General features: G+C 41.5%; 2 protein-coding genes across 2 annotated transcripts; one reads left to right on the forward strand and one right to left on the reverse strand.

Moving 5' to 3' along the window:
* Positions 1–3,351, forward strand: LOC125498357 (uncharacterized). Its single transcript, XM_048646514.2, has 7 exons — positions 1–30; positions 228–278; positions 1,383–1,530; positions 1,822–1,956; positions 2,030–2,182; positions 2,264–2,598; positions 2,677–3,351. Exons 1-7 carry the CDS (start codon positions 1–3, stop codon positions 2,824–2,826), a joined length of 1,002 nt encoding a protein of 333 aa, XP_048502471.2. The 3' UTR covers positions 2,827–3,351.
* Positions 3,352–3,644: 293 nt separating this feature from the next.
* On the reverse strand, positions 3,645–6,881 carry LOC104895005 (transposon Tf2-1 polyprotein). The gene is given in 13 exon segments (XM_057395851.1): positions 3,645–3,941; positions 3,944–4,309; positions 4,312–4,460; positions 4,462–4,600; positions 4,603–4,812; positions 4,815–4,902; positions 5,164–5,525; positions 5,579–5,876; positions 5,878–5,981; positions 5,984–6,247; positions 6,250–6,564; positions 6,567–6,782; positions 6,785–6,881. Coding segments are annotated over 13 exon segments (2,757 nt in total). The 3' UTR covers positions 3,645–3,792.
* Positions 6,882–15,056: the final 8,175 nt, after the last annotated feature.

Here is a 15,056-nt window from a genome sequence, read left to right on the forward strand (position 1 = left end):
ATGGATTTGTTACTTGAGGAGAAGGGGAAGGTAACAAATTGCGGGAATCCATTACCATCAAGTAATGGTAAGGGATTGATGCGAGGTTGAACCAAACAAGAAAAAAGGGAATCGGTAATTGATTCCGTTTCTTGAAATTCAAAAATAATGAACCAAACGACCCCTATAGCGTGAAATCAAGTTAAAGCATATAAGGATTTAGGATGTACCTCTAAATTTGTCTTCAGGTGAAGTTGGCGACGGAGAACTTGGCGACGGTGAATTTGGCAACGGCTGTGGTAAGAGGTCATCATAAAATTGATGGTTATCGTTTATCAATAAACAGCTTGGCATGTATATGGCTCTGCCTGTGTTTATGCCAAATTCTGATCAGGCAGAACTTAGCTGAGGATCTACAGCTAATGGAGATGCAATAACAAGGGATGCTAGCTACGAAATTAAAAGAGGATGCAAAGAGAAGACAGAGACACCAAGAAATGGTGACGCGGAAAACCCTAAGAAGAGGGTAAAAACCGCGGGTGGAATTGAGTCCACCAATCCACTATGTAGGAAGATTACAACTTATATCTAGCAGCTAGCAGTTTGTAGCTTATACTAAATACACTTGTAAATATTTGTGAAAGTAAATGGAAGTGTTCTAATGTAAGCAAATGTTAATGAACTGCCTTTTCCCCAATACTTCCACTCCTATTTATATCCATACATTTATTATAACGTTGCTTTACATGTTTACGTTGCATAACTAATCTCCTAATATGATGCCATGATCTCCTAATATCAAGGAGTATCTCCACTTCTGCTTAATGACTTTGTCAACCCTATTTTGTAGGCGCAACAGCATTATTTGACTTGATCTTGATCAGTATCCAATGCTCTTCGAATCAAATTTATTCAACTCCCTTCGTTCCTGCTTGCTGTAGCTGCTACCTGATAACTTCTAGCTAGGACGGATGTATATCCTGCAGATTCAGCTTAGCAAAATTTTTAGGACATAACAATTGCCCCTAACTTGTGATGCCAACCTAGGCGCAACTGAGTTAAAATCGCAAGTTACCAACCAAAACAAAATACTTGTTAGCAAAAAGCTCAAAAATAAATTTGTGCTATCTTAGAAGATTTTTATCTTTTTCTTCGAGGAAAAACGTTTGTAGATAAAAATTTTAAAAGATAAACTCATCTAGCCATTTGAAAAGATAATTTTCTTGGGAGAAGATAAAACTATCAGATAATTGATTATTTATCAACAATAGAAAGATAAATTTTAAGCAACATTAAATACTTATCCGTTAGCTTAGGCTACCGTTGAGCTATCAGTATTTAAAGACCTCTCAGCCCTTCTTGAACTTTTACTTTATTTCTCTGCGAATTCCTTTTCTCCTCAGGTAAACCTTCTCTCTTTCGTTCGTTTCCTCAAGAATTTTCTTTTAGATCTTTCGCTTTTTCTGATGGGCAGAGCTATAGATGATGTTGCTTCATCTGTTACTGAGCGAGATATAGAGATGCTCAAAGTTTTAGGGGGTTTCCCTGAAAGTACTCAGATCATACTCCCTACACCTACATGCAGACCCGAAATCTGCCCGGAAGACTACATTTGCTATTATGAACACCCTTTCTACCTAGGGTATAATTACGAGTTTTCTCCCCTCACTAGGTCCTTTATGGAGGTTTTACACCTATCCCCTGGCCAGCTGATGCCGGCTTTTTGGAAAACTTGCTCGACTTTAGAGACATTAACTAAAACATGGCACAACCCTTTTCTTTAAACGAGCTTTTGACCGCCTATAGTGTTAGGAAATCAAACAAGGGTTTCATAACTTTTAGGGCCAAGGCTCCCTCCCCCCTTGATAGAAGGCACAATCGCTTCTGACTCTCTATGGAAGACTAGGTATTTCTTCGTAGTGAAGGATTCGCTGGGCGAAGCTGGGAACCATCTAGTTGGGGGTTGGTCTAATAAAGGTACTTATCTGTTCAATTTGCGTTTTGCTCCTAAAAATGAATTAACTAGGTTCTTACCTTGTTTTTCTTGCAGGTCTTGGCCCCGTTATCTCCCAGATCCCTGAACAAGCTGAGAGATTACCTGAACTGCTCAAGTTTCCTGTTGAGGAACGCACCTTCGCAGCTCCTACCGAGGTTCTACCCTTAGATTCCAGAGCATCTTCTCGCACTAACTCGATGTCGACAGGTAATTTTGATTTTTGGTGCAGGTTTTACTTTGCTCACAATTCTTAGATATTAGGCCAACTAAGTTTTCTCATTCATGCAGCTCCAGCCAGATCCAGTAACTTGTCCGACGAGGACGCAATGGACAGGCTCAAGAATAGAAAGAGATCAGCTGCTTCTTCTGGGCAGTCTCAGATTGAAAGAGTTCCTCGCAAGAACCTACGCTCATCCTCCATCCCAACCACCATTGACATCACGACTGATTCTCCTAGGGATGAGGTCCTTGTGAGCTTTCCTGCTGACTTTCTAGCTGAAGAAGGTCTAGAAGGTGGGATCTGGCCTGCAGCTGACAAGCTCGTATTCCCAGCTGCACAAAAGAGGTTAAAGGGACAGGACCCTGAGGTCATCCTGAACCATGCTGTCCAGCTATCCCTGCAGGTTAGTAACACTTTTGACCTACTTAGATAAGAAAATGATTAATGCCGCTTATACTTATGATTTTTATTGCTTCGCCAGCTTTCCCAGAGTTGCATAGCTGCCAGGGACAGCTTGCGGACTGTTGCTACCCTACAGGATAAGGTGGCTCGTCTGCAAAAGGACAATTTGAGCCACCAAGCTAAGCTGGAGAGGGAGAAACAGTCCGGCTGGATGCTGAGAGCAAGTTAGCTGCTGAGCAAAAATTAATGGAGAAAGAGAGGCTGGAAAAAGATGAGAAGATAGCTGAGGCGGAGAGGGAAAATGCACGCCTGGCTGCAGCTGTAAGAGAAGCTGAGGAGAGGGCTTTGGACATCCAAGCTGAAGCAAAAATTATCGAAACTGCGAAGCTAGCTTTCCTGATTAAGTTCAAGAAGCTAGATGACAAGGGTGTCAATTTCTATATTGACAGATTCCTCAAGCTGGATTCTATGACCGCCCTGGAAGCTTTAGCTACAGGTGGCAAAACAAATGATCGGAGAAGTCTACAGCTGAATCCCCTCCTTCTCTCAACCATCCAGAAGGTGTTGTTCTTGGTGACAAGGACAAGGTTGCTGGCGATGACACCAGCGTGATCTCTTAACTTCTTCAGTACTTTCATCAGCTTTTCTTTTGGAACAATTTAGTTTTAATTAGCTTGGATACTTTTACCATTGCCTATGGGGGCAATGTGTTTTTGTAAGAACATATTTTCTTTCAGCAATTTAATCGTTTGAACTTATGCCTTTGCCTTTTGATCTTAGCTATTGATACTTTGATGAGTACTACTTAAGTTACATGCATGCTCTTTATTCTTAGATATTAGAACAACATATTTACCTGGGGTAAGCGTTGTTCAACTTAGGTTGGGCCCGTTTCCTTGGTGCTACGACCACTCAGCTAAGTTTGGGTGAACTAACCCTTAGCTGCTTGATGCTGGTGCTACGACCTTGTAGCTGGATCTCAAATTCCAGCTACCCACCTGGGTGTGCAACCCCTTGCGTTTACCTGCGTATGAAGTGGACTTTAGATGGCTTGCTGCTACGAGCATAAAATACTTAAGTTGTTAGACAAATTAAGTGGTTGTTTACCTGGTGGACCAATGCTTTGTGCAAAGCAGTGGTTACCTTTAGAGATTCTGGCGTCTTTGCCCGATAGTAACCTGGTAGGTGCCCCAGGTTAGAAATGGTATAGCTTAAGGTGAGAAGCGTTCCAGCTTCTAGGTATGGCTTTTCCATCTTTAGTAGTTAGACGATAAGCTCCTTTTCCAACTACTTGATCGATTAGATAGGGGCCTTCCCAGCTGATCCCTAACTTACCTGCATTGACTCTTGGGTATTCTGGAAAACTTTCCTTAGAACCCAATCTCCTACCTTGAATACTTTAGCTTTGACATTCTTGTTGAAGCTACGAGCCACTATTTGCTGTTGTGCAGCCATTCGTACTAATGCATTATCTCGCAATTCTTCGATGGAATCTAGGTCGTAGCTAAGCTCTTTGTCGTTGGCTTCAGGAGTCATCAATCCATATCTAGCTGTAGGGACAGCTACTTCCGCAGGTAGCACCGCCTCGCATCCATACACAAGTGAAAAAGGAGTTCTTCCTGTGGCGCCTCTTGGTGTTGTTCTGTTTGCCCACAGCACCTTAGGTAGCTCTTCTACCCATCTTCCCTTCTTAGCTTTTAGGCGCCTCTTATGCCATTGATAATTACTTTATTGCTGGACTCAGCTTGTCCGTTAGCTTGCGGATATCTAGGTGTGGAAGTTATCAAGCTGATGTTCCATTCGTGACAGAATTGCCTTGTCTTGTCACTTATGAATTGTGATCCGTTATCACAAATGATTTCGCTGGTACCCGAATCTGCAGATAATGTTAGTATGCAAAAAGGATATTACTTCTTTATCTCTCACCTGCTGGAATGCCCCAGCTTCGATCCATTTAGAGAAGTAGTCCGTGAGTGCTAAAAAACTTTTTGCCCTGGAGCTACAGGCAATTTCCCCACAATGTCCATGCCCCACCTCATGAAAGGCCAGGGTGTTAAGGTGGGGTGCAATATCTCAGCTGGCTGATGTGTCATGCCTGCGTGTTTTTGGCAGCTTTCGCATTTTTGCACATACTTCTTAGCATCAGCACGCATGGTTGGCCAATAATACCCGTATGCTAGGATTTTGTTTGATAAGCTTCTTCCAGCTGCATGAGACCGCATTCACCTTCATGGAACTCCTTGAGGGTGGGCTCCCATTGGTCTTTGTCTAAGCACTTTGTAATAGATCGTAGCTGGCGCAAGCTCTTTTGAATAGAGTGCCAGAAATAACATGATATCTTGTGGCTTTCATTCGCAGCTTCCTAGCTTCCAGCTTATCTTCTGGCAAGATGCCCCTCTCCAGAAAATCGATGATTGGCTGGGTCCAGCTAGCGCTTCCTACCTGGTTGTCATCTGATTGCACCATGTTTACCTCTTTGCTGATAGCTGGCTCAGCTAGGTGGGCTATAGGTATTGATTTGAAATCGCATTTTCTGAGTCTGATCCGAGGTTAGCTAGGGCGTCGCCTTGGTATTCTGGTCCCTTGGGATCTGCTTTATGCTGAACTCTTCGAATAACTTGGCTTTGTCTTTGGCTAGCTCTAGGTAAGAGGCCATTTTAGAATCTTTAGCTGCGTACTCTCCATTTACCTGGCTTACTATTAGCAACGAATCACTGAAGACACGCAAACTGTTAGCTTTTAAATCATGTGCTAGTGTCATACCTGCTATTAAGGCCTCATATTCAGCTTCATTGTTGGTAGCTTTAAAATCGCAGCAGATAGCGCGTACTATCATGTCCCCTTGTGGCGACTTTAGCACTATACCTAGACCAGCCCCTCTGAAGTTTGAAGATCCATCTACATACAGCTGCCATGAGCCTGATTTACCTACTTTGTTAAGTGGCGCGCTTCTTCTTCAGCGGTAGCAGCTAAGTCAGGGCTAAAGTCTGCCACAAAGTCAGCTAGGGCTTGCGATTTTATAGCTGTCCTGGGTAGATACCTAATGTCATGTGCACTCAGGGATATGGCCCATTTGGCCATTCTCCCTGAATGCTCAGGTTTTCGTAATACTGCTTTGATGGGGTAATTAGTCATAACATGAATGGGGTGAGACTCAAAATAGTGCCTCAACTTACGAGATGCCATATATAAAGCTAACACTAACTTTTCAAGTGATGTGTACCTGGTTTCAGCATCCAGCAAGGATTTGCTAACGTAATAAACTGGGAGTTGTTGATTTGTTCCCTTCCCGTACCGCACTTACCGCTTTGCTGCTAACAGCTAGATACAGCTGGAGAGTCTCTCCTGTGGATGGCTTTGATAATAGGGGAGGTTGAGCCAGGAGGCCTTCAGATCCTGCAATGCAGCTTCATGCTCATCTGTCCAGTTGAATCCTTTATTCTTTTTTAGCACGTTGTAAAACAAGTGGCACTTGTCGGATGATCTGGATATGAATCTGTTCAGTGCAGCTACCCTTCCTGTCAGCTTCTGGACCTCTTTCAGGTTTCGCGGTGACTGGATGTTGATTAGTGCTTGCACTTGGCTGGGATTGGCTTCTATTCCTCGCTGGGTGACTATGTAGCCCAAAAACTTGCCTGCTGGGACACCAAGGAACACTTGCTAGGATTGAGCTTCATCCCATACTTCTTTAAGACTTCAAAGGTTTCTTGCAGGTGGTCCACATGATCCTCTGCTTTCTTTGTTTTGACCAGCATGTCATCTATATAGACTTCCATCGTGTCCCCCAGCTGCTTCTCGAACATCTTGTTGACTAGCCGCTGGTAGGTGGCACCCGCATTTTTTAGCCCAAAGGGCATTACCTTGTAACAATAGATGCCTCTTTCAGTCATGAAGGCGGTCTTTTCTTGGTCTGCAGGATCCATTAGTATCTGATTGTAACCTGAGTACGCATCTAGGAATGTAGCCTTTCATGGCCAGCTGTAGCGTCCACTAATGCATCAATATGTGGCAGCGGGAATGGATCTTTAGGGCACGCCTTATTGAGATCTGTAAAATCGATGCACACCCGCCATTTGCCATTTTTCTTTCCAACAACCACCACGTTAGCTAGCCAATCGGGATATTTGACTTCTCGGATTTTGCCAGCTTTGAGTAGCTTGTCCACCTCCTCGTTGACTATCATTTTCTTTCTGGAGCAAACTTCCTTCTTTTCTGCTTCACGGGCTTTGAGTTGGGATCGACGTTTAGCTTATGGGTGATGATGTCAGGCTCAATGCCTACCATTCTTCATGGCTCCATGCAAAACAGCTTACATTTTTCTTTAAGAATTCAATAATCCGCTGCTTCTCCTCAGCTGGAGGGATGCCCCAATCTGCACGGTCTGCTCTGGCTTTGCTGGGTCCAACGCCACTTCATCTACATCTTGATCTGTTGGCTTGGCTGGCGCTGGACCTTGCTGTAATTGCTAGATAGATTCCTTTTTTGCTTTTAGAGATATGCTATAGCATTCCCTAGCCAGCTTGCGATCGCCCCTGATTTCTTGTACTCCCCACTTGGTAGGGAATTTAATAGTCTGGTGATAGGTGGAAGGTACAGCTCGCATTTTGTGGATCCATGGTGTCCCCATTATGATGTTGTATGCTGAGGGACAATCTACCACATTGAACCTGGTTTGGAGGTTGACTCCTTTTGCATAGTGGGCAATACGATTTCTCCGAGCGTTGTAGCTGGCTCGCCATTGAACCCGAACAGAACGGTTGCTTTCCTGAGGATATCAGCTTCCTGCAGCCCCATGCTTTCTAGAGCACTTTTGAAAATGATATTAGCTGAGCTGCCATTGTCTATCAGACTCGCTTCATGAGGCAATTGCTGACGGTGAGAGACACGACGAGGCCGTCATGATTATCAGCTTCTTCATCTCCATCTTCTTCGTCGAAGCTGATGGTCATGCTTCTGAGCTTTTTCTCTTCAGCACTCCTCAGCGGGCTAGGTGCATTTTGGAACCTTCTCGAGCAAACTCTTGGCTGCAGAGTATGTTAGTCCACATATTTCTGAACCTCCAGAGATAGAATTGATTACCTTATCGTGCAGGGGCTCAGGTGGCGGATGAGGCTGTTGCTGGCTGGGGCCAGCTTTATCTTCTTGCTGCCCCTTTTCCCCATCAAGTGCTCGAGATAGCCCTTCTTGAGCAGCCAGCCACCTCCTTTTTGAGAGCATTGCATTCTTCTGTTCGATGGCCATGGTCGCCATGGTAGCTACACCACTTGGTGGTGTCCTTCTCGCTGTCTGGTCTGTCGTTTTGCGAGGCCACCTAACTGTGGTTCCCAGCTTTTCTAATGCGTTTACTACGCCTCCTGCATCCACGTTAAAACAGTAGGAAGCAATGGAAGGGTAATCATTGTTAGACGATTTACCTGTGGCCTTGCTGGCTACGTTATTACTTTCGCGCTTCTGATATGGTGATGGCGCCAATCAGTCTTCTTCTGGTTCTGGGATTTCCGATCTAGCTAGGCTCGCTACGTACCTGGACGCCTCGTCCTCTCGACACGTATCTCAGCCATAGCTCTGGCCCTGACCTCTTCGAATGTGCCACATGGGTACCTGGTCAATTCATAATACAATCTAGATTTATAGGTTAGTCCTCTCCTGAATGCTTCGATAGCTGTGGGAACATCCAGGTTCTTGACAGAGATCATTTCCTTGTTGAATCGATCAGGTACTGCCTCACAGCTTCATTGGCTTTCTGGGTGATGCGGTACAAGTCGCCGGTGTGCTTCTCTAGGATCTGCTGCTTGCAAACTGCATATAAAACTTGTTAATTAAAGCAGCAAAATTTTGAATGCTACCTGGCTTAAGACTTATCAGCCATTGTAAAGCAGGTCCAGATAGGGTGGCCCCGAAGGACTTGCACATGGTGGCTTCTAGCAGATGCTCAGGAATGGACAGAGTCCACATCTTCTGTTTATATTGAGCCACATGGTCATAGGGATCCGCAGCTCCATCATACAGCTTGTGAGGCTGGGTCACGTTGATCTTTTTGGGAATCCTGGCTCTTGCGATTTCTTCCACGAAGGGGGATTGGGCGTAGCCATCAGGAGATTCTTCAGCCACAGGGGTAGGTGCTCCAGGTAGCTTCGTCAGCATGCGAAGTATTTTCCTGTTCTGAGATTCTAGGAGCGCCATTTTCCTGGCTGTGGGATCAGCTTCATCTGCTTCATCGTCGGATCTAGCTGCTCCATCTTCACCTTCGCTGGCCTCGGAATCTTCGAGATAAGCGCTTAGGAATTATGTTCCGGATACGCTGTTTGGGTGTTTTGTTACTTTTGACAGAATCCAACTCTTTTCTGAGGCTGTCAATGGTCTGCTGGGCCTCAGATTGAGTGCGGTGAAGGTCCTCCTGAGCCTTCAGCAAAGCCGCTTTCATTGCCTCAGCAGAATCGTCAGCCATTTCAAAGTTGGGTTGAAGTGTTTCTTTTGGGATTTTGATGAGAGTTTAGCTGTAGAGCCCCACGGTGGGCGCCAAACTGTTTATGCCAAATTCTGATCAGGCAGAACTTAGCTGAGGATCTACAGCTAATGGAGATGCAATAACAAGGATGCTAGCTACGAATTAAAAGAGGATGCAAAGAGAAGACAGAGACACCAAGAAATGGTGACGCGGAAAACCCCAAGAAGAGGGTAAAAACCGCGGGTGGAATTGAGTCCACCAATCCACTATGTAGGAAGATTACAACTTATACTAGCAGCTAGCAGCTTGTAGCTTATACTAAATACACTTGTAAATATTTGTGAAAGTAAATGGAAGTGTTCTAATGTAAGCAATGTTAATGAACTGCCTTTTCCCCAATACTTTCACTCCTATTTATATCCATACATTTATTATAACGTTGCTTTACATGTTTACGTTGCATAACTAATCTCCTAATATGATGCCATGATCTCCTAATATCAAAGGAGTATCTCCACTTCTGCTTAATGACTTTGTCAACCCTATTTTGTAGGCGCAACAGCATTATTTGACTTGATCTTGATCAGTATCCAATGCTCTTCGAATCAAATTTATTCAACTCCCTTCGTTCCTGCTTGCTGTAGCTGCTACCTGATAACTTCTAGCTAGGACGGATGTATATCCTGCAGATTCAGCTTAGCAAAAATTTTTAGGACATAACAGCCTGTACCATGATAATCGTCACAACAAGCCATATCAGATCCCGGGTAAGCTTCTCTGAGTTTTCTTAGGCACGATTCGCAGGCAAATTTATCTATATCAGGAGTGCACTGTGCAAGACTATACAATGTTTGAGAAATTGATGTCAGTTTTACTTCCCGGGTAGCGTAATATTTAGAGGATGCATTATGAACAACATCATTGATTAGAAAATCCGTTGTTATGTCAAATTGTCAATTGCTTCATAAAACTCGCCATAGTCTGTGATTTCAGACTCGTCATAGCTTGTATATTCAGAACTTGATGGAGATGTCTCATTCAAAGAAAAAATGTTACGGTTTGCAAAACGTAACATACATTTCTTATACCATATAATAGCTTCTTTATGAAGAGGACACTCAATTATTATACGTACAATTGCAGCTTAAATGCATGTACTGCAAACTTGTAGGCTAACGTCCCTCCGACACTGAAATAAGCCATATACTACATCAGGATCAGGGTTAGATTCGTCAATGTAGTCAGGGCCAGACGCGAACGCAATGGTGTAGTTATAGAACCTTACAGTTGATGATTGTGAAGACAGCTCAGAAATAAGTATATTGAGATTTTCGCCGTATTGATCACCTGCGGTGAAATTTCCAGCAGAATCAGTGTTACAACTTGAAGTGGCAGTAAAACTGAAATCTGCATCATGATTAGCTGAAATCTGGTAACAGAACAAGAAAATGAGGACCGTACCACAAAACTGGGGGTGAATGATCATTAGAAAAGCTTCTCATGAGATTCTTCTTCAAGGATGGAAATTTTATGATAGCAAAAGCTGAGTGACAAACTAACAATCAAGAAAAAAGAAGAATCATATCATGGAGCAGGAGGTTGCAAACATGCATGACATTTCTGACATGTTGGCTATTAGTAGCTTAGTACTACTGTTAAAATTCTTCATATATTATTGCCCCAAATAGAGATTAAAAAGATAAGTCAACTATATGAAGTTTTGTTTAGATTATAATTAAAGGATTATTTCCTAAGCTAGTCCTCTACACAACGTCGTGCTACAAACATTTACAGGCCAGACTGTTCGTTTTGAGGGAGTCTCTTGGTAATTTGGGTGGACTGAGTTCTCTTCATATGTTATTAATACTGATGCACACATCTACTAGTCTTCATGTAGAACATTCTCATAATAACATTTTAGAGATAAGCAAAAATGGATTGAACGTTCTTATTGCCCAATTGGTATTAAAAGATATATATTGATTAAATGATTAGTAATCATTAACAGGAATAGGATGAGACGTTCATTACAAGTCCACCTATAGACTCATTACCATTACCTTCATTTATCACTCTGCTTGCCTATAGACTCATTACCATTACCTTCATTTATCACTGTGCTTATTGTCTAATTGAACATACATGTTGTTAAAGATATTAGGCACGCTCTGAAAGATGGGGGCCGTGCAGATCAGTAATCATTGGTGCATGCAAAATAAAAACATCTACAAAACGCATAATATATGTGGCAAACTGCTCATTTAGCCATAGAGGAAAACCACTAATGAGATTTTCTTCCCTGACTTTGGGAAAGTCCAAAAGCGTGTATATTCTTACACCCCAACCTTTTGTTATAGTAATTGGCACCTTTAGTTAATAATTTGTACAAACATTGACAACTAAATTTGCAGTAAATAATCAAACAACAAACATCCTATTAGACATTACTTTGTACATAGCCTCTTACCCCTAATCAGTAGCATCAATAAAACATACAATATCAGAACTAACTAGGGAGCATATCGTGGCCTAAGTCTATCATAGTACTATATAGAGCCGAACTGACTGACTGAAGTATACATGAACAAGGAGACTCCTCATCCTATGTCTTGTTCAAATCCAATACTGTTGCTCTAATGTGGTGGATAAAGTCCACGATTACACCTTCTACGCCCATTAGATGTTGCATATATACAGCCTCTGGCACGTTACTGATCACATAAAACCAGCACAATAAGACTAGTCAATATTATCCACAAAACAAACCAATATGTAACTACAGAAATATTAACTGTTTTTCCTGAACATATATCAGATTGAAGCTTACTTTAGCTGGCCATAAGTTATAAGAGAGAGCTTGGATTCCTTAATCCTAGACACCATAGCCGGGTGTCTAAATATCGCCCTCACTTGAGAGACAATCCCTTGCAAGCCATCTTCAAGACAAAGCTTAACGGCTTCCTCAAGCGAATTCCTTCTTGGGTCAGTATGAATTTCACATCCTCCATTGGTAAGAAAGAAAACCTGAACCAATTATTTCATAATCTTCATTAGGGTATAATATGTATATATGTAAGGACGGAGAGGTCTTCCATTAGAACATGAAGGAATTATGTCCTGGACTTTAATGCAATTACTAAATATAACATGGATCATATTATAGAGATAATAAATTCATTAAATTGGATTGTCTATACATCTTACTAGAGAATGCTATAGAATTTCCGATTTAGTAAATAATATACCCGAAACCCAATTACATGGATCCTACAAGGTCACACTTACACAATCTGGATCAACAAAAAGAAAGACCTAGAGCCCATGAAGGACTCTAGGGGTGGCCAACCAAAGAGAAATAAAAGGAGAGGATTCTTGATTTGTTTTAAAATATACCGCAAGTGCACGGTGTCTGTTTGCACACTACAAAAAAAAGTCCATTTAGAGACGGACAAAATCCGTCCCTAAATAGGTCAATTCCGTCGCTATATGGGCTTAGAGACGGATTTAGAGACGGATATTGTCCCTCTCTAAAACCCTTGTCGCTAATTCGAGTTAGAGACGGATTTTAAAAATCCGTTTCTAAAGTTTAGAGACGGATTTTGGAAATCCGTCTCTAAGCTTAGAGACGGATTTAGGAAATCCGTCTCTAAGCTTAGAGACGGACTTTGCAAATCCGTCTCTAGTTTAGAGACGGATTTTGAAAATCCGTCTCTAAACTTAGAGACGGATTTTGAAAATCCGTCTCTAAGTTAGAGACGGATTTTGGAAATCCGTCTCTAAGTTTAGAGACGGATTTTGGAAAATCCGTCTCTAAATTCGCTGAAAATATAAAAATATATAAACGAAATTAACAACACGAATAGTTCCTAATATTATCATGATTATATTTAATCACCTATTATTACCTACCTAGTTCAAGTTGATCTCATTCCATTTAGGAATATCCCTTAAGTAAACACGGTTCAGCTCTACAAGAGAAAGGATAAGAAGACTCCACAGTCGCAAGAATTGCTGTTCGTAGGAATCGAACTTGTAACCTCAAAGAAACGAGAAGAAGCTCCAACCAACTACACCAAATACAACTTGTATACTTCTCTACATAATATTGGTAATATGTAGAAGAAATATTAGAGACGGATTCAAAAATCCGTCCCTAATTTAGAGATGGATTTTCAAATCCGTCCCTAAATTAGAGACGGATTTTAAAATCCGTCTCTAAATTAGAGACGGATTTCTAAAATCCGTCTCTAACTTAGAGACGGATTTTAAAATCCGTCTCTAACTTAGAGACGGATTTTTAAAATCCGTCCCTAAATTAAAGAAGTGCAATAAAATATTCATATTTGAATTTAGAGACGGATTTTTAGAATCCGTCTCTAAATTTAGAGACGGATTCTAAAAATCCGTCCCTAAATTAGAGACGGATTTTGAAAATCCGTCTCTAAATTAAATACGTGGAATAAAATATTCATATGTAAATTTAGAGACGGATTTAAAAATCCGTCTCTAAAATAATCCGTCCCTAAAGTTAGAGACGGATTTTCAAAATCCGTCTCTAAATTTATTTCGAGACGGATTTTTAAAATCCGTCTCTAATTTAGGGACGGATTTTTAAAATCCGTCCCTAAATTTAGAGACGGATTTAAAAATCCGTCTCTAAATAAATTTAGAGACGGATTATCAATATTCCGTCTCTAAATTAGAAACGGATATATATCCGTCTCCAAAAATCCGTCGCTATATAAGCTTTTTTTTGTAATGTTGGCAGAAACTGACAAATACGGGTCGATCCACAGGAAGAGGAGTTCTACAGATTTATGTTCAATTATCTAACTACTTCCAGAGAGGAAAAATAATTGAGGAATTAATAATTAAGCTAGAGTAAACTAGAACGCAAAAAAATGGGAATTTATCAAATAATTAAAAACCTAGGGCAATCGATCGGTCCACCATGCTTTACCAGTTTAATCAATATAATATAGTTCAACAACACTTTGATTGAGGTTCGAATAAATGAAGTATTTCGTTAATCCTTGGTCAGGCATTAACAACTCCTAGATTAACATATGCCAGTACGGTCGCTCAACATAATCAAATCTACCTATTGTAATAAGCCTCTAATGAATATGATCTTTCGGTTCTAATTCTTATTAGCTAAACATAACTCATGATATTGCGCAATTACATGAATTAAATAAGTATAACAAATCAACAGGAATTATTCTAGTTTAATCCAATTATCGAAGAACATCAAACCACAATAAAAAAGGTATAAACATGGCTTCCCTCTCTAAACCCTAGAAATAGACTACTCACTCACGATACTAATAAACAAAATAAACATGACCAAAGTAAAATAATTCATAAAATTAAACTAAGTAGAGAAAAAATACCGAATGATTGAAGAACAATGAAAAGGAAATCGACGATCTATATAATCTTCCAATGTAAAAGTTCAACAAAACTAGAGAGAATAAACTAAGTGTTTGGCCCTAAAAACGTAGAAAATAAGATGGCTCTCCTCGAAAATATAAAAAACCAATTTATACTTCTTACAAAACCGGCTAAAAAAACCCGAAAAAACGCGTCTCGAGCTACCGCCCGGTCGACCGGGCGAAATCCGCTCGGTCGGGCGACGGTGATCAGCAACTTACGATGAAAGAAAAATTCCGCCCGGTCGGGCGCGTAAGTGATTTTCTTCGTCTGGTCGCCCGGTTGGCCGGGCGAAATGAAAGGTGAAAAATACCAAGTATTTTAGTTCGCCCGGTCAGGCGCGTAAGCGTTCCTTCTGTTGTTTCGTTTAGCAGCTAAGTGTGGGAGTTCGCCCGGTCGGGCCACACCGCCCAGTCGACCGGGCGAATGTGTTTTCTTGCCTTTTCTTCTTGAAATCCGACCGAAGCACTTGTGCAATCTTCCATCCACTCCTTGGACCTTGTGTGATTGTGGAATTTTCATGTCGCGACTTAGATAAAAGCAAGAAGTGCCTAATTTGCATCAAAACCTGTAAAACA

The sequence above is a fragment of the Beta vulgaris genome, chromosome 6, assembly GCF_026745355.1.
Source record: "Beta vulgaris subsp. vulgaris cultivar EL10 chromosome 6, EL10.2, whole genome shotgun sequence".
Classification (NCBI taxonomy): Eukaryota; Viridiplantae; Streptophyta; class Magnoliopsida; order Caryophyllales; family Amaranthaceae; genus Beta; species Beta vulgaris.

What these genes read in the sequence shown, in the direction of transcription:
- LOC125498357 (XM_048646514.2), top strand. Translation starts at nt 1, where the DNA reads ATGGATTTGTTACTTGAGGAGAAGGGGAAG. An exon ending in TGGGGGTTGGTCTAATAAAG is followed by an intron (nt 1,957 to 2,029) that starts GTACTTATCTGT and finishes TTTTTCTTGCAG; the next exon opens with GTCTTGGCCCCGTTATCTCC. An exon ending in CTGTCCAGCTATCCCTGCAG is followed by an intron (nt 2,599 to 2,676) that starts GTTAGTAACACT and finishes TTGCTTCGCCAG; the next exon opens with CTTTCCCAGAGTTGCATAGC.